Consider the following 23,975-nt stretch of genomic DNA (forward strand, 5'->3'; position numbering starts at 1 on the left):
TAATATTTTTTAGGCCACGCTTCACCCCTTCTTTCATCTTCTGCACCTTCCACTGATTTGACAGATCCCGTAACAAGACAGAATTCAAGACAGAGAGAAGAAGAGCTGGAATTAATAGATCAACTACGGAAAGTATGTACATTGCCTATGAATTACACTTTTTCAGTGATATTGCTATAGCTCATAATGCTACAATCACTTGTTCATTTGCCTTGTACTTTTTAATAGAATCAACGAGTGCCCATTGTGTGCAATGATGCCCATTATGTGATGAATTTTTTCAGCTGTTTAGTAGGAAAATGAGATGGGTTATTCTTTGAATCTCAACCTCTGGCCCTACTCATTTAAAACTTTTCTCTGCCTTATGTTGTAAAGAAATCTTGTAAGAGTAATAATTTATATGTATGTACCTATATACATATGCATATCACACTTATAACATTTATAGGGATTTGGGGGGAGGTAATTAGGTATGTGTGTTTGTGTTTATTTGTTTGTTTGTTTATATTTTAATGGAGGTACTTGGGATTGAATCCAGGACCTTATGCATGCTAGGCACACACTGTACCCCTGAGCTATACTCTATCCCCATAGTGTTTATTTTGAAATTGAAAGACAGTCTAGTTGTTTTCGTAGTTTTTTTGATCGTTTGTTTTTAAAGTCAGAAAACTGTAAGTGGATTTCTGTTATTGTTCTTTGTAGCACTGTGGCTTGGCTGCCATACATACATATAAGATCTCCTTAAATTATTGACTTAGGATAGAAAAGATAAAATAGAGATTGTGGTACTTAAGTTATTTGCTTTTTATCTTGATTTCTAATTAAATATATTCCATTTTAACTCCATTCTCTATGTGTCAGCCACTCTACAATTAATATATTTCACATTTTCCTGTTCTTTTAGCATATTGAATACCGGTTGAAAGTATCTCTGCCTTGTGATCTTGGAGCAGCTCTCACTGATGGTGTTGTTCTTTGCCATTTGGCCAATCATGTTCGTCCTCGATCTGTCCCAAGCATTCACGTTCCCTCACCAGCTGTAGTAAGTTTATAATGCTAAAAAAATGTTGGCTCTTCATCAGATATTTATTAAGTTTAGAGGCAGGCATTGTGCAGAATGCTAAGAATACAAATATGAACAGAGTCCAGCCCCTGCCTTCTGCATCTCAGTTCTACTAGAGAAAAAATAGTAGACTTACAGCTGTGTGTGATAAGTGTGATAAAAGAGGTGTGTAAGAAGTGTGCTATGGGAATACAAAAAGGGACCACTTCAACTCTGCCCAGAAAGTTCAGGAAAGCCTCCAGAGGAAGTAAAATTTGAACTAATTCTTGAAGTATGAGTAGGAATTCACCAGCAGTACCGAGAGGGAGAAAGGCATTCCAGGCATAGCATTCCTAGATTAAAAAGCTAAAGAGGAAGATGGCATACTCGGGAATTCTTAAGTTGTTCAGAGTAGATCATTTACAAGGTGTTGGTGTAAATGGCAGAGGATGTAACTAGAGAGGTAAGCCAAGGGCCATGTGACAAGGGCCTCATGTACTATGTCAAGGAGATAGGAGTTTATCTTAGTGTAGACAATGAGGACTGAAAGAATTTGAGAGGAGTAGTATGATTATAATTGCAGTTTAGAATGTTGAATATTTTGGGGTGGAAGTGACATGATCTAGTGACCAACCTCAGGTGGAAAATGAGGGAGAATATTCATTCAAGATGACTGGCAGGTTTTCTTTAGACTACTGGTCAGACCTGGACGTCACAATCAGGATGGCAACCCACAAAAGAAAGAGCACGTTTTGGGTTGGCGTAACTTTTTTTTCCCTTCAAATTTTTAGTAAGAGAGATTTCAAACCTTCAAAAAACTGAAAAAGTAATATAGGGTGTACTCTTAAAGCCTCTGCCTAGATCTGACATGCATTATATCTTGCCATCTTGCTTTGTCTATATTTGTGTGGTGTGTGTGTATTTTAATTGTACCATTTAAAAGTTGCAGGTATCAAAAGAAAAAAATTGAAGGTATTATGACACTTTACCCCCTAAATATTTCAGAGAATTGTTGTAGGCCACCTTGCTCTTACAGCCTGAAGCCATGACTGCAAGTTGTAGGGACTGAGCCCCCTCCCTCAGGATTGGAGTGTGATATGATTGACTCTGAGTGCTCCCTGTGGGATCAGGATGAAAACTGAGGAGGGGACAGCTATGAGCCCTTAGCAGCCAGCAGGGACTAGGGATAGGAAGTGAGGATGGATGCCCAGGATAAGTAAAGGGACAGTAGGTGAGGCATCAGTAGCATTCACAACTTATATTCAGATTTCCCCAACTGTTCCAAGAATATCTTTCATGGCTGCTCTCTTTCTCTCCCCTCACCAGTAACCTACACACAGTGGAATATAATCAACATTCTTACATTGCATCATTAGATTGTTGTGATACTTCTTTATGAGTCTGAATGGATATTGTGCATTTGTAACATGCTTAGCAATGTCTAACCTTTTGAAGGGTTTTGCCCTCATCTCATTTTCTGGTCATTTGTTACATAGCACATACATCCTGATACAAATCCTTTACTCAAATTGCAGTTATATCTATGTCTATAGATTGCAACTCTGGACATTCATCTGCTGCCTCTTCAGCTACAAATCATTTATTCCTCCCAAGGACCTTTTATTCTTCTATTTATTAAAAACTGCTTTGTTACCAAGGTCCCAAGAGGTTGATATGGCCCTTTCTCCTCCAGGACATCCAAACCACAGAGTCATACATTTGCTTCTAAGGAAAATAGGTAGCCACTTTTTATTTAGTCACCCCAGAAAATAGGCATTCAGTTTTGTATAGAAAAGGCATAGAGGAATAGTAGCACTACCAAATCTACTATGCTCCCAAAGACTTGAAAGACTTGGTTTTGGTCCTAAAGGTGGTGATTAAGAGAATAGAAATTGACATGCTATTTGGCAAAGCCAGTTAGGGAAAGGTTTATTCTTACTTTGCATTCTTCTTAGTTTCTGTCAACTGAGTTAAGAAAAAAAATTTTTAATAATTAAAAAAAGACGAATCTGTCATTCTTCATTTTCCAGGGAAATACTTAGGAAATAGCAGGGAGCTCATATAGAAAGTAGAATTTTAAAGTAAGGGTGACTGAGATTCTTTACCTTGATCACCAGAACAGAGTGCACTTCATTTAGGAATGTAAAATATATATAGGAAAAATAAAACTATTTAATAAATATTTAACTACTTAGAGAAATTAAACACATGGATTTTCTTATTTGTCAAAGCAGCGTGGATGTAACATGAAATTAGAACATTTAAAACTTGCTTGCAAAATTAACAATAAAACTTAGTTATATTTATTGAGCAGCTATTCAGTGGCAGACATTCTGCCAGGGGTGAAGCGTACAGAGATGAGTTACAGGTGGTCCATACTCTCCAAAACATTAATTCCTCTTAAAAATTAAAATAAATTAAAAAGATCTTTCATGAAATAGTATCCTTGACACCAAAAGCAAGTAGGCCTATTAAATAAAATTGTTTAAAAAGGAATCTTTTTGGTTAATAAATGACGTATAAAGTTGAGGAGAAACATGTAAATATATAAAAAATCCCAAATTATAACATTTGAGGGTGAAAAAATGGACTTTGTGTCAACAAGATGAAAATTGTCCAATATTTTAATTAAAAGCAAAAATAAAAATAGAACTCACTTTTTCTGGTGAAAATGACTATTATGAGTCAACATTGCTTTAATGGGGTTGCTGTTATAGGGCTAGTTTTCAGTATAAATATTTACATTTATTTTTCCTTCATGTGAATTGCTCCCCCTCGTATTAGACTATTTCTTCCCTTGTTTTGTGCTTTTGACCATACAGAGAGCTTTGTGACTTACTTTCTTAGAGATTTTTTGTGATAAGAATATAAAATTAAAGCCAAACATAAATTAAAAACCATAGCAGTTTCTTTGTGGCTACATTGACGTGTGATGATTTATTATATTTCTTTGAGAACCTGCTAATTGGAACTATGAGTATACTTTAAGAAACCCTTTCTTGATGTACTATATAAACCATAATTTTCCCTTCAAAAAATGACCCCTCATTGTAAGGGGAGGTCGTAAGTCCAGGCATTTTAAAAGAAACTTAGAAAGGCATATGTGCTTGTAACCGTTAGGTTATAATTCCTCTTTCTTTGTTATTTTGGGAGGATCGATGATGTCTGATAAACTGCTGTTTGGTTGTTAAGTAGGCATAGGTGTTAAGTAGCACAATTCACATTTTTAGAAGTGCATTATTGAATCATATAAAAAATTCATTACAAGATTGTGATGTGACGACTCACTGAATGAACCGTATCACCAAGGAAGATGGCCTGAAAAAATTCTGAATCATTTCAAATTTCAGAATAGCAAAACTGTTGATTTCTGATTTCTTTCAGTGTAATTCCTTTCCTTTTGTGAAAATTACTTTCTTCCCCAAAGCCTGCATAAGATTTCTTACTCAGATCAGGTTGTACGTTACAGAAATAGAAAAGGTTGTATCTCACTATCCAGAACCATGTGTATGCCATCTGAAGTTCTGGAAAAGCTTTTGAGGGTGGCAGTTTCCTATGATATTTGACTTAAGGCAAAATCTTGAAGTCCTTCTGCACTATAGTGATAGGGAGTCTACACCCCTGGGTCCTTTTAACTAGCCATTCCATCAGAGCAGGGATTTGCAGCCTGGGATTCACGCACTCCTAGTAGGGCTTCCGGGGCTCATTGAACTCCCTAAAATTGTATGCATATGTATTCTTCTCAAGAGTAAATTCACAGCTTTCATCAGACTATAAGGAGGAGTTATATTCCAATTTTGAAACACTGACCTGCATCCTTGGAATTTAAATAAATGCTAAGGGAAGGAGTGACTAGGGAGAAAGATGATGTTTTCCCATTCCTCTTCACCTTCATCAGTCAGACATCTGCTCTTTGCAGGGAAAGTCTCAAAGGAAACTTGATTTTATTCCCCAAACCCCACTCACACACCTTTTATGTCTTAGGGTGCTAGTAATCCTCATAAAGATAATGCTGAATTGGACCCCAGGATCATTATTCTGTGCTTTCTTTTCTTTTTGTCTGAGATGGTGGTGATTCTGGGACCAGTTTTCAGCTAAGCAACATTAACTATATTGTTTTATGCTTTTCTTTGCACAGAAAGAAACTTGTTTTTCTACCTATGCAGTCAGACCTATTTCATTCTGCCCTCCCAGCATCTATGGGAGATGTTTCAGAAATGTAGGGATCCTTCCTTTGTAGAACAAAGGTCTTTTGCTAGAGTCTCACACCCGTGGTATCCCTGTGGACACACCCCCAGCCTTCTCTCCCAAACTCCTATCAGGATCCTGGTTTGCTTAGCTAAGGTCCCTTCATAATAAGAGAAGCTAGTTACATCAATTCTGCTTCCATTTCTACAAGGCATAAAGAGAAACTGGTATATGGAGAGGGAATTTCTAGCCAATGAAAAATTCCCCTAAGTGAGTAGTTGTCCTATGTTTTCTTCGCTCTTAAAGTTAAGCCTGTGTCCCAGTAGCTTTCACCACAGTGACTTTTCTCTTGTGCTTCAGTGCACCTTACCTCCCTCTTAACTAACCAGGAGTTTAGAAGACACAGCATCACTTGTACAGTGAACACCTGCTCTTTCACATGTGAAAAGCCTAAGAGAAAGCACCCAGCTCTGGCTGTAGTAGCCAGTGTGAACCTCTGTGATTGTTTTTCTCTTTCTGTTAAGTAGATTATGATTCTACTTATGTTTCACTATTTTTTAAAATTGAAGTATAGTCAGTTACCATGTGTCATTTCTGGTGTTCAGCATGTTTCAGTCATACATATACACATACATATATTCGTTTTCATATTCTTTTTCATTATAGGTTACTGCAAGATACTGAATATAGTTCCCTGTGCTATACAGAAGAAATATTTTTGTAACTTTTTTTACCTCAGTTATAGAAGAACTTGGCACAAGCAAGGAAGTGTGCTCTCCATGGAAAACTGTTTCTTCTTTCTGGACCTAATTTTGAAAGCTTTTCAATTTGAAATTTAAAAATTATTATTTCTTTTCTCCCATCTCATTTGTTGCCTTTCTATCTTTGATAAAGCCATCCCTAGCGCCTGCTACCTTTCTCAAGCCAAGATCACACTACCTTCAGCCACTACTATGTAGTGGTTGTTCCCCCTCTTCTTGTGACAGTATTATATTCCATCTTTGAAGAAAACCCAGATATTCACAAAAGAAACCTTTTTTCCCCTCCAGAGATGGTACAGCTTCTGTCTGCTTACCTTTGTAAAAACTCTAGGTCAGACTCCCTGCAAATATTTGGCTTCCTTGCCTGATGCTTAAACCAACATATGAATTTGAACAATTGAGTTTGTTAATCATTCTGGGAAATGGTATTCCTATTTCTTTCTTACATGATAATCCACTTGACGAAAAATTTTATCACAGCTTTAGGTTATGTGATATAACTCTGTGTTTCCAGTCACTAGAAAGCTTTTCAGAAAAACAAGCTTACTAGTTAGTGATAAGGGAAATTTCCTATGGGAAATTTTCACCCTTTAGAAAATGGGTTCCTTAATCCAATCTTTTAAAATAAAAATGTTTTAAAATATTAAATATTACTATTGCATAGAGACATGCATTTGTAGCATATTTATGAGCAAAGGCTGTTGTATTATTATTAGTATTTCTTTAAAAAACAGAAAAAATAAAGTGTTAACTATGATAATTTATGAATGACTGAGTTGTGGGTAATTGGTTTTCTTGTTATTCCTCCAAATTTTCTTCAGTGTATATTGTTTTAAAATGTAAATTTAAATTTTAAAAAAATTAACCATTCTCCTAAAATTTCTTTTTTAGCACTTGTCTTACAAAAATCAAAGCCATGTATCCAAAGTAGGTGGTAGCAAACTGAGCTACAAGCCAGTCCCTATTTTTGTAAATAAAGTTTTATTAGAACACAGTCACTCTGATTTGTTTATATATTGTCCGTGGTTCCTTCAAGCTCTAAGGAGATTTGTATAATTGCAACAGATCATATGGCCCTCAAGCCTAACATACTTATTAACTAACTGCTCCTTTAAGAAAAAGTTTGCTGACCCTCTAGAGCATTGATTGTGTTTATGAAGCAGTTGGCAAGAGTATTTTTAGTTAGCAGATTTTTTAAAACTTTGCTAGTAAGACCACATTTTCTTTCCTTTGCAGCCTAAATTAACAATGGCAAAATGCAGACGAAATGTGGAGAATTTCCTAGAAGCTTGCAGAAAAATTGGTGTACCTCAGGTAACAAATTTACATTTTTCATGTGGCTAAATAAATTTGGGCATTATTTTCCTAAAATCTTTTAGAAATGCAGGTATTTAAAATCTTATAGGACTAGCCCTGAACTAAGTTGATAATTATTAATATGATTTTGTGTTACTAGAGTCAATCAGTATTGTTTTGAGCAGTTTTCCTTATTTCCAAGGACCAAACAAAGAAATCATACACATACGAATTTAAAGATATTGTAATAAGTAATTAGTGCTAAGTAATCAAAAATAGTTATTCTAGTATTTTCCTAAACATCCCCACTTGCTGTTTGACCTTGTGTACAACTTCATACACTTACAGAATCTATGCTTCACAATAGCGCATCTCAAACCAAGACTTCCATTGCTTCAGTTTTTTTAACACTTGCTTTAACACTTTTTAAAAATGTTTATTTTGAAATGATTTTAGACTTTGAGAAAGTTTGCAAAAATTGTACAGAGAGATACTGTGTACGCTTCACCTAGGTTCCTGGACTGTTAATATTTAACATAAACATAGTATGTCATCCAAACTAACAAATACCTAGACAATGCTGTTGACTCAATTATGGACTTTATTCAGATTTTACAAGTTTATCCACTAAACTCTTTGGAATTTAACACACAAGAAGCCATTTCTAGGCACTTGTCTTGCTCTTGATATTTACTGCCTCCAGGTTCCTCAGTGATAGCTTTATTGCCCTTTAATAGTACAAATAGTTAAACTTTATTTATAGATGTGATAAGCAACATGAACTTGATTCCCTTTTTACTCAGTTACCCTTAAAAAAACAATTATGTTAAGCGTGGAACTCTTTAAAAGTATTATGTATAATGACATGATATATAGATAAATTTAAAGAAATAAACAAAAAATGGTGCATTTTGATACTTTTTTCGTTAACCACAGCCATTACAGCTCTTGTCACCATACTTTGTCCAACCTTCAAGGGGAAAAACATGACTTTTCTGTCACCTTCTTATTAGCTATCACAAACCCGGTGTTGGTCCCAGGACTCAACAGTGCTATTGTTTCTCTCAAAGTTAAGCCCTTGTCCAAGGGCTTTCACGACAATAACTCATTTTACCCAGTTAACCATTCCTCTCTTTCACTAACATGATTTGAGAAGGTCACAGCATCACTTACCCAATGAGCACCTTTCCGAAACTTTCAGCTCTTTCACAAAGGGGAAGAGAGCCCAGATCCACAGAGCAGCTGCATTAGCCAGTGTGAATTCCCATGAGCATTTTTTCTCCTTTTATTAAGTAGATTTTGATTCTACTATTTATTTTTCCTTTTTTCTTTTGAATTTTTTTTTTGAGCTGAGTTATAAAAGAATTTCAATTTAAATTTAGTGGTAGTTAGCAAGGATCTTTTTTGTTCCTGTGGACAAATTCAAGGAAAATTTGTCATTTTCGTATATTGTTTTCTAAAGGCTCCTCATCTCTTTTAGAACAAACCATTTTTAAACATATTAAGAGCATTTATAAGGTTTCTAAACAAACAGCATGCATTTCTCCCTATTAACAAGCAGGTTCTAATATTCATATGTACACTTTAACATTCAGTGTTTCCCTCTGCCACTGAAGATGTTCCTACCTGACCATCACACTACACAAGCATGCTAGAACCTGCCCCAGGTCCATAGCACAGTGTCTTTGAACAAGAGAATGTGGTGTGGATTGATGCAGGGAATGGGAGAAAAGATATGAGTGATTAAAAGGAGGCACTGCATGCCTAGAGAGAAGAGTGCTGAAAGCAGCCCCACACAGCAAGGCCTGCTGGCACACTTAGCCTATGTCAAACCTGTTAAAGGACTGTTCACAGTCATTATATGTGTACTCTGGGCTTTACAGAACAGTCATATGTCTCAGATTTAAAGTCCATACACTGAAGGGGAGAGTATAGCCCAAGTGGTAGAGTGCGTGCTTAGTGTGCACAAGATCCTGGGTTTGATCCCAGGACCTCCTCTAAAAATAAATAAACCTAATTACTTCTTCCCCCAAAATAAAAAAAATAGTTAAAAATAATACAGCAACAAATAAAGTCCATACACTGAAATTCTTTCAGAATGTACCTGCCATCAGTCAGCAAAATCAAATACAGTGTGGCTTTTAAAGCATGCATTTAGTCCACCATTTCCCAAGCAATGGTTAATAGTATTTATTTGAAGGCAGGAGATAGAAAAAAATACAATTTTACAAGACCGGATATTTTTCCAGGGTGGTTAGACTAGAGCTTTTGACACATCCTCCCCACATCTCCCTCTCCCCACCTAGAAAGAGGAAATGCACATTCCACATAGGCCACCTCCTCCTTCTCCACTTCTCCTTTCCACCCAAGTCTCTACCACCACCACCACTACCACTTTTAGGAGGGTTCCTCTTACGCTGCTCCTTCTGGTAAAACAATTAGTCATTTGCCTAAAACAAAGTGAGAAACTGAATAAATACAAACTCACAGGTTTAAACTAGCATTCTCGGGTCCTTCTGCCTTAGGAGGGAAAAAAGAATCCTTCTTTTGTTCTTTTGTTCTCCCTACTCCTGGGCATTATGACCTTTAAACATCCCCGCTTGCTCTGTTTGACTTGTAAAGAAAATCAAGGATATAATAATGATCACTTTGGAAAATGGGTATCATAAAACTTAGTATTGAAGGATTTGTCAGAGTCTACGTCCAGAGAATATGTATAAAGGCGAACAATTTTCCTTCTCAGTATAACTTACAAAATGTTTACAAGTTACATTATGAATAAAACATTAAAGAATAAAGTGACTTTTAAAAATCTCCAATGAAGTTGGGCATATGGGTATTCTCTTTATTATTCTGCTTTTTTAAATATATGTTACATTCAAAAACTATAATGGGTGATAAAAATTTCTGTTTGAGTCTAAAATCTTATATCCTAGAGCTATTATATGTTATGTGTGAAAGAATATTTCCTGTTATCAAGTCCAATAATGCTTTTATTTAATTTCTTAATCTGTGAACTGGAGGGTTTGGATGATCTTTAATAAGGTCCCTTATAATTCTAGATTCATTTTTCACAGTTAGTAAACTTGACTTGGTTAAGATGGGCTTGACTTGATTTTTAGAGGATTACCAAATTATTCAGTACACCTGACTTCCAGGTAATAAATTTCCCCTGATTATTATGCTTTTTTCATTCTGTGAACTTTCATGATTTACCTGGCTTTTTCTGAAAATTTCCCTCTCCTCAGCCCATCTCCAGGTTTGTCCTTGCCTTCTGGCCTATTGTTTGTTGGGTTTTGTTTTTGGTTTTTTTCCACTTTCATTTTATTTTGGCCTATTCTTTTTTTGATAATAGAGAAGAATGAACTGAGAAAGAGGTTGTGTCATGCACACTCAACTCTCAGGCCTCACGCAACCCTAAGCCAGCATCCACCTCTGAATGTTCATACTAAGCCACCAACAAGCCAATTTTAATCTGCTATTCAGTAGTAAAATCAAGCTTAGCACATAGAAGATTCTTTGTGGTTTTGTTTTTGAGCATTTTATTTTCATTCATCGTAATAAAAAATGTTATAGTATATATTTCTATGAATATGATTGAAATGATCATATTGAATTCTATACTCAAATCTGTATTTCTGATCCACTGACTTTGTTTTTCTGTTTTCCTTTCCTGCTCACACTTTGGACAGGACAGTCTTTGTTCCCCTTCTGACATCCTTCAGCTAAACCTCAGCGTTAAAAGAACTGTTGAAACACTACTTTCTCTTGGGGCACATTCAGAAGAATCCAGTTTTGTCTCTTTATCTATCCAGCTTTTGGGTTTTGTGGCATTTTATTGTACTTTAATGTTAACTCTCTGTATGCTTTATTACTGGATCTTCCCCCTCTAGCTGAAAGATTGCATTCCAGTGATTTTCCACCTCATTCCTGTGTTTGGTGAAGGAGGTTTGTTTCTCATGCAAAAATATTTACATATTTGCTTTTTTTTTCCATGGCCATCAAAGAGCTAACCAGTAAAGTATATAAATCCTTCTCTCATGTGTCCAGATGAGCAGCTTATCACATTAGTAAGCGTTTATGATTGCTAACAAAGAGTAAAAGACCAGCATATTTTCTCCTGCTCATTTATCCATTCTCCTGGCCTGTGGCCTTGTTTCTCTTATCATAAATGCTGAGCGTTTCTACCAATACAGTCATGAGCCTATTGTTAGAATTTGATGTGGAACTTTATCTCCAAACGGCATAATAAAATTTCCATCTGTCCATTTTTCCATACCTCAATACAACTTAAGTGTTGAAATTGTGAGAAGTATTACAATTAAGAGTTGTTGAACTTTTCAACAGCTGTTCATAAGGGAAACAGTTGTACCTTTTCTGGTTCGGGGGGCACCTGGTCACTTAGATCTCTGCACCAAGCTGTGCCCTGAAGTCCTGAAATCTCCCTTTATTGATAGGCACAAGTCCACCTCAGCATTTGCTGTCTGGACATCTGGATGGTACTGGCCATTTCATCATCATAATTTTAATTTGATCAGAATCTTCAGTCCAGACATCACATATGTTCCCTAGATTGCTGTTCTGAGTCCACTGTGTATATTGAAAACAGTACACAAGCAAGTTACCTAGAGCTGACCTTTCAGGTGGGCCCCTGTCTGCACACTTAATTATGTTTGTCATCTTTAACTGAACTTTACTTCTGAATCCTATTTAGAATTTAAAATTGGAATTTATGTAATTTCCGATATATTTGAACCATCTTAATAGGTGAACTTGTATTTAATAGGCTGTTGAGAATCTTATCTGAACAGTAACAGGTAAAGCATTAGGCAGCAATCTCTATTCTGTACCCAAGGCAATGATAGTCTCTTTCAGAATGCTTAGTGTATTAGCAGCTAGCCTTGATGCTTGAAACTACTTCATAACTGCATTCAGAGTCTAGTTCTTATAAATAGTTATTTCTGAACATTCAGACATCTCCTGAACTCTGCTAACTAAATTGGATGACTGAATTCAAGTACGAAGGGAGATTTTAAGGAACATAACATCCTGCTGTAGAAGTCAGCCTGAGGATCTGATTGCTTTGGTTTTCCTTCATATTAAATGGGATAATTACTTAACACATTAAAAACTGTTTACTGTTAATCCTGAAACATTGAACACTGTGTTGAAAACTTCAGTTTTATGCAGTCATAGTGCCTTCTGGAGTTTGGTGGGTTTTGGCTTGTTTTGTTTTTAGGATGTCTCTGAGTCAGAGATCATTCAGTTTTGTGGAGTTTTGTCTCTTTAAAAAAAAAAAGCTGATGAAAAAACACATGGTGTCATGTGTGGCTTTGGAGGAGTAATGGTGCATTCTCTTCAGAACAGAGTTCCCTCTAAGCCAGCTGGAAGGTAGAAGTGCATTCAGGAAGCTAAGCTTCGGAGGGAATGTCTAAGTTACGGATGCACAGGTCACAGGGCACCCCTGAGAATGGTGATCAAGGAGTCGGCCTTGGAGGAAATAAATGTCTTCCCCCAGAGCAAAACGCCCTGAAGGTTCATCTTAAGTATAGTTAATCTTTACTTACAGTTGTACTCAAAAGATTTATACAAAAGTTGCTAGTTTTATAAGATCAAGAGATTGTATTTTATCAAGGTAAGTATTAAATAAAAAGAAAGTAAGAAGCACAAGTACCAATAACTGCCTATAATAAACATTTGTTACATTTTTTATTGCAACTGATTTTGTAAATCTTCCTAATAATATATTAAGTGGCAGTGAATCTTCTTTAATAAATATGTATAGCCTTTTTTAGTGGAATCAGAATTCCACTTTCATTCCTTTGAGAGCAGTCTTTTTTCTTTCATCTAATCAATGATAGGTGTTATTCTTATGATAGGCCTTTTTCTCTTACAAGAAAGGATTAACCAAACATATTAATGAGATAAGATAGAAGTAATTTAACTTTCTTAAGCAAACATGAACACTTTGCAAATAAATGTTAATTAAGCTGTTCCTGACTAAGCTCATAGTTCCCCGGCATAATTAATCCATTGAATTCCAAAATATGAAATACTTTTTCAGATACAATTTTTTTTAATTCTGTAATTCAGATTTTAACTAATTCAAACTGATCTTTCCATGAATTACCCAAAGTAGGGGAAAGTTTCTCAAATACATCTGAATCTCAAGGATACACTTCACTTTCTTCCTGTGATCCTGCCTGATGTGAGAACCCTGATTTTCACAGGACTGTTGCAACAGTAGGCATCCCTCTCTTAGGCAGTTTGAGTTTCGGCATGAAACTGTCTTGTGTTCCTATGGTTTGTAATTTCCAAAGCCTTTCTCCTACAGTGTTGTATCTTCAGGCTTGCGCTATCTGGTAACTTGGAACTATTTTTCTATTTTCTCCTGCCTCATTTTACTGATCTGCATTGCTCTTTTATTTATCAGGGATAAGGGATGTTGCTTTCACTCCATAGTATTCTGTTTATCCTCTGTTTTCATGTGTAAGTGTATGTAACTTGTCCATTTTCATTTTCAAAATGATCTGTATGTACTTTTAGTTATATTAATAAAGTGACAGTGTCAGATACCATCTCTGTGTAACTCATGTTAACAGAGATCAGTTTCCCAGGTACTCACTTTTCATATCTTAGCTTATTATGAGGGAAAGAAGAGATGCTTATTTTTCTTTTCAGTTCTGTGATGTTCATCCTCTTTTCTCTTTTGTTTGTTTTTATGTTACGTTGTCCCATTTCAGGAGCAATTATGTTTGCCTCTCCACATTTTAGAAGAGAAAGGTTTGAGCCAGGTTGCTGTGACGGTCCAGGCTCTCCTGGAACTTGCCCCACCCAAGCAGCAGCAGCACCAGTTATCTGCTGTGTAAGGACTCCCTGCACCTTGGGCGTTGGCCTGGCCAAAACGGAACAGGACAACACGACTGCTGCTGCCAGCCATCTGCTTAACAAAGTGCTTATGTGTTCTTAAAAGGGACTGTTTCCATGATTCCTAACAGGAATATTTTTCTTCATTTCTCCATTTTAGGGGAGGTTGTATCCATTTGCATTGAATTGTTTATGAAGACACAGTTTGTTTTCACAAATGAAACTTATTTCTGTCATTACTGAGAACCCAACACTGAAACCTAAACTGGCTGTGCTTTCCTAGAGAGTAGACCTTTCCACATACAAAAGATCTTCTCAGAAGAATATTTGGCTCTCTTGAAGGCACAGACATTGCTGTTATCTTTCTTTACCTGTTTCCAAGACCTCTGGAGTCCACTCGTTTCTAAATGTGGTTATTCATTAGAATCTCCTGGAGCATCTGTTAAAATACAGATTGTGACTCAGTAGGTCTAGAGTGAGGCCTGGTTATCTGCATTTCAGCAAACATTCCAGGTGTTTCATGTAGTTCCATGCTAGACATGTGTATGATTTAGGGGAGTAATGACTCCACTATGTTTTTCAGCCACATTTAAAATCAAAAGCTATATTTGACTTCTTGGACTGTTTTGTCCAAGGCAAAACAAAAGTAATGTAGAAGCTCTAGATTTTGCATAGTGAAACAATGAAACAGATGCTGTTGTATTTAAGGCCAGTGTCCGAGGCCTCCTCCCAGTTCCGGTCCACCACCACTTGAGAGGATGGTTCTGTGTATCATCCTACTAGTATCTAAACATTAGAAACAAGCACTGTACACACAGGTTCCAGGTCTTCAGGCTGGTGGCATGTTTTGGTCCACATCCTGTGCATAGACTTCATTGAGTGCCCCCTCCACACACACCCCCAGCCCCATGCTGCTCCCAGGATACCTGGACCCTGAACACCTTCCAGTCACAGCAGATAAACTTCCAGCTCCCCAGCTTATGGGAGATGATGAAAAGAAAGGAGAGGCCACGTTTCTTATGTTTCTTTCAGGTAACGGCCAATTTCTGTGGCTAAATTAAAGCACCTGTGACATCTTAAAAACAGCTCACTGTCTTTTCACCTAACCTTCTGGCTCCCCCAGTAGTTACTTCCCGCTTAGTTACTCAGTTGCGGGTAGAGTAAAAGGACCCAAGGGCTCAGGCAACACAAAGCCAGAAGCCTTCATTCAAGTCTAAGCCACTTGGGTCTGTCTTCCCCTCATATTTTGAGCCTTTTTCAGTTGTCAGTGTTATCTTTTCATATTCACTGCCTTTGTAAACCAAATAGAGTAAGTGAATATACTAGTTATCTAGGTTTTTTCCCTGTCGTTAACTGTTCTGGATTTTCTTTACCAGTGCATGCGTTTGAGCATAATGTTTTCTCTTCGATATCACATGTTTAAAATTATGTAACACAAAACATCTGCGCTCAAAGCCCAATCCTTCAGGGTCCTCACAGAGCAAAAGTAAAACATGTTTTAAGTGCCTGGAGCCAGATCTCATCATATTTACAGTTCCAAACAGACCCACTAATCATATGACTTGTTTATAATTCAGCTGTTTATATTTTTAAACTATAGGTATTTTTACTTCAATTCAACATTAAACCTCAGTACAATCGCTAGATTATACAGAGAGCCATTTGAAATGAAACCCAGCAAAAGACAGAACTGTTTGTCACATGTCATGCAAGGAATAATCCCAGTCAACATGTATAATGCAACATTTGGAACTAATTTTCCCATAGGAATAAGTGGAAATTTCAGCTTATTTCAAATTTTATACATAGCATGAAACCTTATTCATATATTTTTATCAAACTCATTCAAATTTATATTTGAATTGTTAGAAAATATTTGTGTACAGTTTTGGTTGATAATGAAAGAAAAATAATCAAGTATAATGAATGTCTTTTCTATTTCAAGATGCAAAAACAAGTTGTGATGGTTTTTTTGGAAAATGTTTGTATTCAGTGTTTTATGTGTACCTTTTTTTTCCAAACTGGGAAGATTTAACATTTAGCCTTGCTAGACTGCAGCGTAAGACGAAAATGACTTTGTGACAGTTCCACCTGACCATTTATGAGCTTCCCACGGAAGCAGCAAGCTTCCCAGAGCTGAAGTATGAACGAAGAAAAGGCTAAGTACCTGCCCACTAGGGGAGATTTTAAGTCAGCAGGTTTTTGGGCTTCCTAACTCATCTTGTTTAGCACTCCAGACCAGCTTTCTCTGGCAACAGCTCATGGGAGGAGGGGCCTTTGTATTCAGTTTGAGTAGAGTAGGACAGTTAGTTGTAGTAGGTGACTTTCCTAATAGCTTTTGAAAATGCAGCCTTCCAGCTAATCAAGGAGTCTGATTGCTCTTACTTGATAACAGCTCAGCAGTGACTAATGATGTGTGACTACGCTGATAAGTATGATGAATTTTTTAAAACTAAGTGCTTAAATGGTTATAGAAATGAAGGAAAACATGGATATTTAGAACCTTTATATACATATTGCAGTAAGATGGTTTACAGCAGATTTCATTTTATTTCTGAAAATGTTGTAAACATGTAATTAGTAAGATTTTGTAAAACATTGTCCTATATGTGTATGTCTGTACATATAATGCATAAATTCTAAGAATAAATATGTCCATATCATGTATGCTATTTTAAATTGCCTGTATGCCACCTTACACATTGACATTAAAATAAAAGCCAACACTTCAGTAGCATGAAATAAAGGCTGATTTGAAAATGTTCATACCTAAACATGGTTTCCTTGGTGAAAATGAAAAGGTAGATCTCCTGAAGGAACTCAGTAGAAACTGGGTCCTCATAATAGTCCCTTGAGATTAAAATGTACTTTTTTGAGGAAGTACAGATATCAGTATTGCCCTGTATTTGGAGTAACATATAAGGCTTAATTTTGAAATATATGTGACACATTTGGACAACGTTTCTCTCAGAAATTACCAACTGTGCTATAGGGAAAACTTCAGCATCCCAAGACATTGTATCCTGACTAATCAAGGCAAGAATGACCCAGGGGCCCATTCTTTTTTAGGGGAAGAGGAAGAGTGACAGCTTTATGTGCCAGGCACGGGTTAGGTATTTTCGCCTGCCTTATCTCTTTTAGTCGTCGTACCCCATAAGGTGAGCGCTATTGAGCAGGGAGAGCAGGTGTACACCCTAGTGTCTCATTTATCAAAAATACGTCCAAACTAGTCTTCCCATGGACCTGTGCCCCCATCTGTCCTATGCATAGGTTCTATATCCTAATATCTCATTTCTGTCTTGTATTTATAATTTATATCCCGGCCTGTTTCCCAGAAGAGGAGCTGAAGTGGCTGATAGTAAGACATGAATAAGATGCCACACCCTCTCCCCATAAAAACACTGAAGTGATAATAAATCCAAACAGCAGGCAGGAACCAACCTTAATTAAAACTTTACTGTGTATGTATTATACTGGACATTTAATGAATGTCATCTTGTAGTTCCTACTGAAAACTACATTTCTGCCGATAAGAATGTCACTTATGACACCCTTTGCTCCTAAGTGTCAGTTTTCACTATAGGCAAGCTGAATAAAATCAGAATCAGAGACAGTACAGGAATTTACTGAAGTTTAATACATCACTATAACTAAGCTCATGTGCTGTTTTCCTGGTGAGAAAGAGCAAGAATATTCACAAGGCTCCTAGAAATACTTCTCAGCAAAACTTTTCCAAATTATGAAGAAGCCCTGAATCCATGGTATAATACTAATTTGGGGTTTGAAAACTAATATAACAGGCAAAGTGAAATAACCAGGCCTCACCTGGGAATGTCCAAATAAGAAACAACCTGTAGATGAGTTATCTGTGATGGTAAAAGGTATTTCTTACTCCTTTCAGGTCCTCCTGAGTCTCCAGAACACCAGCAGAAAAGACAGAAGATAACTTGGTCACTTCTTGCGTCTCCTCTTGTCCTTGTCTTTGCCTTTACCTTTACCTTTTGACTCTTTGCTGTCATCTTTGTCCTTCTTGGGCATTCTGAAACTACCGATTTCTCTCCGCACCACAGTGCCTCGCCACCAGGCCTGGAGCTGGAAGAGAACAGGGAAGTGAGTACAATTTATAGTATGCCTGACACGCTGCATTCTTTCTATGTAAGGGGATCGTCTTTTCATAAACTAACTTCTGTGAAGAAGGCTCTCTGTGACATGGAGGTGGCCAAGTATGCCATCCCTAGAGCATTGCCCCCCCACCCTCCTTGTGCAGGACCCAGAGCTTAAGTCATGTACTTGAGAGTAAAGTTCTCAAGGAGTAAAAATAAAAGTAATCTGATTGATTAGGCCTATCTTTCCTTTGCACTTAGAAACCTGACTCCCTTGTACTTTCTGAACACCCACGTTCCCCACATCTACCAACCATTTGATCTAAAAGGGATGCTAGTTACCTGAGCCACAAACACTCAAGTAAAAATGTGCAGATAATCTAGGTGACTTCAATAGACTTCCTGGTGCATTTCATGTCTTCAATAATTGATTAAAGGATCCAGATTCCTCTTACTTTCAAAAGGGATTTAGATAGCTCCCTTGAATGTGTTAGCCATTAGACACAACTGTTCTGAATACAGTCTGGGCCACTTTAAATTCAGACTAAGCCCCAAGACTCGGAGCAAATCCACTAGTAAAAAGAAAACAAAAATGGCCTTCAGCTACTACTTACAGTTTTCCTCTAAATAAGGAATTCTGACAAATAGAAAATATCATAGAAGCTCAATAAATACTTGCTAACTATACATCTGACTCTCCTAATGGAAAGATCAAGTTTGGGTCTGAATACCTGGTCCTAAATGTACTTTAAAGCCTACTTTCATAATCTGCCCCCGGTGTACATCCCAAACCACAGTCTGCACACCATAGGGTCTCAACAGATACTCCTCTTTCAGAGAGAAGAGCAATCCTCAAAACCATAGTTCTAGTTCAGCTGATGTTATTTTTGCTTGAAAATACTTCCTACCAAACAGAATCTGACCTGCCAGTTTCATCATCACTAATATACACAAGTTCATATAAAACTTAAATCTCCTTTTTTCTGAACTTCTACTTACCCCTTCATGTTTTTTAAAAACAGATCTTATCAGAACCTTGCAGGTGGCATGGGCTGACTTATAAATAGGATTTTAAGAAGCAGTATGATATTAAAAATAATTACTTTAAGAGCTGTTTTGGTAAGAAATAGTATTCATAAGTTTGACCCGCTGGGCACAAGTTCTAGGTTTTGCTCTCACTGCTAACCAGCTCTTCTTCCCCAGATTAAAAATCAGAGGCATGTCCTTTTCTCTTAACTATCCTTCTGCACCACAGACTGTGTTGGCAAACTCCAATAATAACAAAAGGCCATGCTTCCTCACAGATCTCCTGTTCCGAGTTTGATAATAAACGAGAGATGCTTTACACTCCTCGGTGTTTGGCCAACTACAGAATTGAAGAGGCCCCAGGATGCCAATTGAGGTTTTCTACCTTTATGGTGCTCTCTAATTCCAAGTCATCCCGTTGTATCTGCTTCCTGGTGTTCTCCTTTTCTATACGATCTTCAATGATGACCTGTTCATATTCCCTTAGCTGCAAAAGTAGACATTAATCATGTGTTACAGGACTCTTGGGTAAGCTGTGGCCCAACAAGCCCTGCATTTTTCATGTAAAACTTTGAAATGAAGCATGCCAGATCTAAAGATAAACCAAAGAAAAAACTTACTGGATTCCTATATTGTCAATATTCACATATTAACTTTATAATTGTTCCCCTAATATTTTTCAGTTTGAGTAAGTTAAACTTGCTTTAAAATCTTTAATAAAAATGAAATACTAATTTGATGTGACTAATGACCTCAAATAATGTAATTTTAAAAAACTATAATAGAATGTACACCTACAAATAGTCATCTTTTAAAAGAGAAATTCAAGCAGTTCTCCATTTATTCAATGATGAAACCATAATCAGAAGCTTTTTATAAATCATTGTTTATAATTGTCTTCAGAGATCAAAGTAGAAATAAAAATAGAATCTCGCTCAAGGGATTCTTGGGAGGGTTAAATAAGTTATATGTGTAAAATACTAGGGGGAGGGTATATCTCAGCGGTAGAGCAAGTGCCTAGCATACACGAGGTCCTGGGTTCAATCCCCAGTACCTCCGTTAAATAAATAAATGGTAAACAAACAAACAAACATAATTACCTTACCCTCCCCCCAAAAAAAGTAAAGAAAAAAAAAAGTAAAATACTAGAAGAGTGCCTGGGATATTAAGCATTATGATGTGTCAGCTGCTGCTGTTATTGTCCCCATCATTGATGACATCATCATCAAAAAAGAATCCCAGTGGCTTGCAAGCACACCTCCAGTCTGTAACCAAAACTAGCATTACCCAGCTACTGCTGCTTAGCTACCGCCCACACCTGAGTGCTCTCAGCCTTCACTGGTCAGACTCTGCTTCCTTACCGTCTTTGCAAGTTCTTGAAGGTGAGCTAAGTCACTGGCCTTAGCAGCTTTGAGAGCATTTAGTTCATTCTGTTTCATTTCTGTGTCCTTATCAAATTTCTCCATCCAGAACTCTAGCTTCTCCTCCAATTTCTATTTGGAAAGAACAATAAAATATGGCTTCCACCAGATGCAAAAAAGTATATACTACATGAAATCATTTATATAAGTTTCAAGAACAAGCACAACTTTTCTATAGTGATAAAAGTCAGAATGATGGTTACTTCACCCATCATTGGATGAGGTTTATTGGCTTGGTTTATTAATTGGGAATGGGGCCTAAGGGAGACGTCTGTGATGTGTGCTCTATGTCTCTATCTGAGTGGTGGTTACAGGGGTGTTTAGACATAAACAGTCATCAAACTGTATACTTAATATCTGTGTACTTTACAACATACTGCATGTATGTTATTGCTCAATTTAAAAATGGGGGAAAGATCTTTCCACATGTCTGGATAAGGGAAGTTGCAGTGAAGAGGAAAGGAATACGGGGTAAGTAGAAAATTGTGAAGGATAAGGAATGGCAACAGACAGTCTTTGACTGACAACACTAAAGACTAGTCAAGAAGGGTACAATGTCTTCAAAATTCTAAAAGGCAATAAATGTGAATCTAAGATTCTATTCCTAGCTAGCCTTGCATTCAAATGTGAGGGAAAGAGAATGTATCTAATCTTTTTGAAAGAGTTACTCAAGGATGAAATGAAGTCAGATGTAGAAGAAATAGTAAAGTGTGTATTTACCCTATATATCATAACTTTTTAATAATAAATCATAATCTGGAACAAAATCCCAAATTAGGCAGCATCATCTAGTGGAAGGAACACAGGCTCTGAAGGCAGATTGCCTAGGTTCAACTCTGAACTTTGTCACTTGAACAAGTTTGCTTAAATTCCCCAAGCCTCAGTTCCCTCATCAATTAAGTAGAAATATATAATGAATGATTTCAACATGGGATGTAGGAGACAAAGAGAAGAAGTAAGTAAAAGCTTTGCCTCAATAAAGGCAAGAAGATATAACTACTGATTAGACTAAGAGAAGGAACAAAGTTTAAATATATGTTAAATTTTTAAGGATTACCACTGCAAGGATAGAATGTGTAACAAACTCCTAGAGCATGTACCTCAAGAATGAGACATAAAGAGGAGCCTTCAGGTGGTACACAAACACGGAATTTTTATAAAAACATCACTCACAACGCATGATTCTGTCAGTTTGGTGCAATCATGTCTTTAACATCTTTCTAACTCTTAACACTTTTTTAATCAAAAAGAGAACAAACAACAAGGTCCTACTGTGTAGCACAGGGAACTATATTCAATAGCTTGTAATAACCTGTAATGAAAAAGAATATATATATGTATAAGTGAATCACTATGCGTGTACACCAGAAACTGACAGTCATTGTAAATCAACTGTACTTTAAAAAAAAAAAAAAAGTGAAAGAACAGGCTCCAGGCAGGCAAGAGGAGCTGGCTAAAATGTAGTCGTATCGTCTGGTATTTGTTGCACTTCTATTTACATTAATTTCTATTTATGGTAAATGATACTGGCTTTCCTTTTATAGTAATGATATAATAATCTCGACTGAAAATAAATTGATATAGTTGTTTAGATAAGTAACTAATTAGAAAATGATAATAACACAGGTGGTATGTAGATATTACAAAACCAGGAACGTGGTATGCTAATAACTGGAGTTTGCACTAGAAAGCTGGAAATTGAGCAATAAAAATTCCATCAATTCCACTAAAGGTAAGAAGGAGAGAGGCAACTAGAGAGCTTAAAAAGCAGGAAACATAAAATAAGATGGAAGAATTAAGTACAAATAAATGAAAAATCACAATAAATAAATTGGAGTAAACTCCCCTATCAAAAGAAAGAAACTCTCAGATTTTTTTTTAATCCAACTATGAACTGTTAATAAAAAACACAGCTAAAACCATAGAATCAAAGCAAAAAGAAAGCAGGTTTGGCAATTAATATTTGGCAAAGTAGAAGTCAAGCCAAAAATAAGACAAAAAGGGATGTTTTAAACTGATAAACTGTCAAGCCTTATTGAGAACACATTACAGTTATGAACTTTTATATTCTAACAACATATTTTGGAATATATAAAGCAAAAATCATTAGAAATATAAGAAATTAACAAATCCACAATCATCTTAGGAGACTATCACACTTCTCTGAAATTAATAGCTCAGGTAGAGAATTTGACAGCTAGACTGATAAATACTTATATAACTTTGTACCTAACAGAGAAAACATTCTTTTCAAATACCCATGGAATATTCATATAACCTGAGCATATAATAAGCCCAAGTAAGAGCTCTACAAATTCCAACAAGCATCAGTCTTATATTTCACATTCTGAAACCACAATGGAAGACAGTAAGAGTGTATAAACGTCAAAGCATTGTTGTGAGCAACGGAATACAGACCACATTCTTCCCTCTCCAACTTCAACTACTTGGACATTTCAGAAACACCCTCTTAAATAACTTTTGGGTTAAAAAGGACATAACAAGTCATAAACTAAAAATCATGATGTCTACAGTTTACTTTTAAAGGCATAAAAAAGATAAGATGGACTAGTGGAGGAAGGATGTATAGATATGTGATAAAGCAAGAATAATAAAATGTAAATGGTACAATCTACAACTAGAAGGTATTTGGGCATTCACTGTAAAATTCTTTCAACTTTGTGTATATTTGGAAACATGATAAAATGCTGGGGAAAAATGAAAGAAATTTCAAATTATTTGGAAAGGAAAGACAATATAACCATTAATTATCAAAACCTCTAGATTATAGCCAAACTGTACTCAGAAAAATGTTGATTTATATCAGTTACAAGAAAAGAATGAAATTTTAAAGTAAATGAATTCAGCACTTAAGAAACTAGACAAAGATTAGCAACATAAGCACAAAGAAAATAATTACTCAAAATTAAAGCAAAAACCAATGTGACGGGAAAAAACAGATTTGCTCAATAAAACCAAAAAGAGATTTTTGTAAAGACCAATAAAATGGTCAAACTTTTGAAAGTCTCAGCAAGATAAAGGGAGAGAAGACACAAATTTTTTAAAATAAGGGATGAAAAAAGATGATAACTTCAGAAATAAAAAAATTTAAACTGTTAGAAACTATAGAGTACACCTTTATACTAAGACATTTAATGAATGTTTTGATGAAGTGGATTATTTTCTAGGAAGATTAAGTTACCAAAAATGACTCAAAGATTTTTTAAAGAAAAGACATCAATAATCACTTAAAAAATTGAAAAAGTAGCCA

General features: G+C 36.2%; 2 protein-coding genes across 12 annotated transcripts in view; one reads left to right on the plus strand and one right to left on the minus strand.

Moving 5' to 3' along the window:
* LRCH3 (leucine rich repeats and calponin homology domain containing 3) overlaps positions 1-16,920 on the plus strand; it is a 110,146-nt gene extending 93,226 nt beyond the window's left edge. For 6 of the 9 annotated variants that reach the window (XM_031454445.2, XM_031454464.2, XM_031454495.2 and 3 more), the window contains 4 exons: positions 14-132; positions 905-1,042; positions 7,228-7,305; positions 10,980-14,121. In XM_031454445.2, coding sequence (XP_031310305.1) covers positions 14-132; positions 905-1,042; positions 7,228-7,305; positions 10,980-11,180 — 536 coding nt within the window. In that variant the 3' untranslated portion in view covers positions 11,181-14,121. Of the gene's footprint in view, positions 1-13; positions 133-904; positions 1,043-7,227; positions 7,306-10,979 lie in introns of all 9 variants that reach the window. The other 3 variants (XM_031454471.2, XM_031454498.2, XM_031454456.2) reach the window with 2 other exon arrangements.
* A 137-nt stretch (positions 16,921-17,057) lies between these two features.
* Positions 17,058-23,975, minus strand: part of IQCG (IQ motif containing G) — a 33,148-nt gene continuing 26,230 nt past the window's right edge. For all 3 annotated transcript variants that reach the window (XM_031454503.2, XM_064494350.1, XM_010994450.3), the window contains 3 exons: positions 20,645-20,776; positions 19,669-19,770; positions 17,058-18,246 (listed from right to left, as the gene is read on the minus strand). In XM_031454503.2, the coding sequence (XP_031310363.2) occupies positions 18,106-18,246; positions 19,669-19,770; positions 20,645-20,776 (375 nt within the window). In that variant the 3' untranslated portion in view covers positions 17,058-18,105. The remainder of the gene's footprint in view (positions 18,247-19,668; positions 19,771-20,644; positions 20,777-23,975) is intronic.

This window comes from Camelus dromedarius, chromosome 2, assembly GCF_036321535.1.
Source record: "Camelus dromedarius isolate mCamDro1 chromosome 2, mCamDro1.pat, whole genome shotgun sequence".
NCBI classification, from domain to species: domain Eukaryota; kingdom Metazoa; phylum Chordata; class Mammalia; order Artiodactyla; family Camelidae; genus Camelus; species Camelus dromedarius.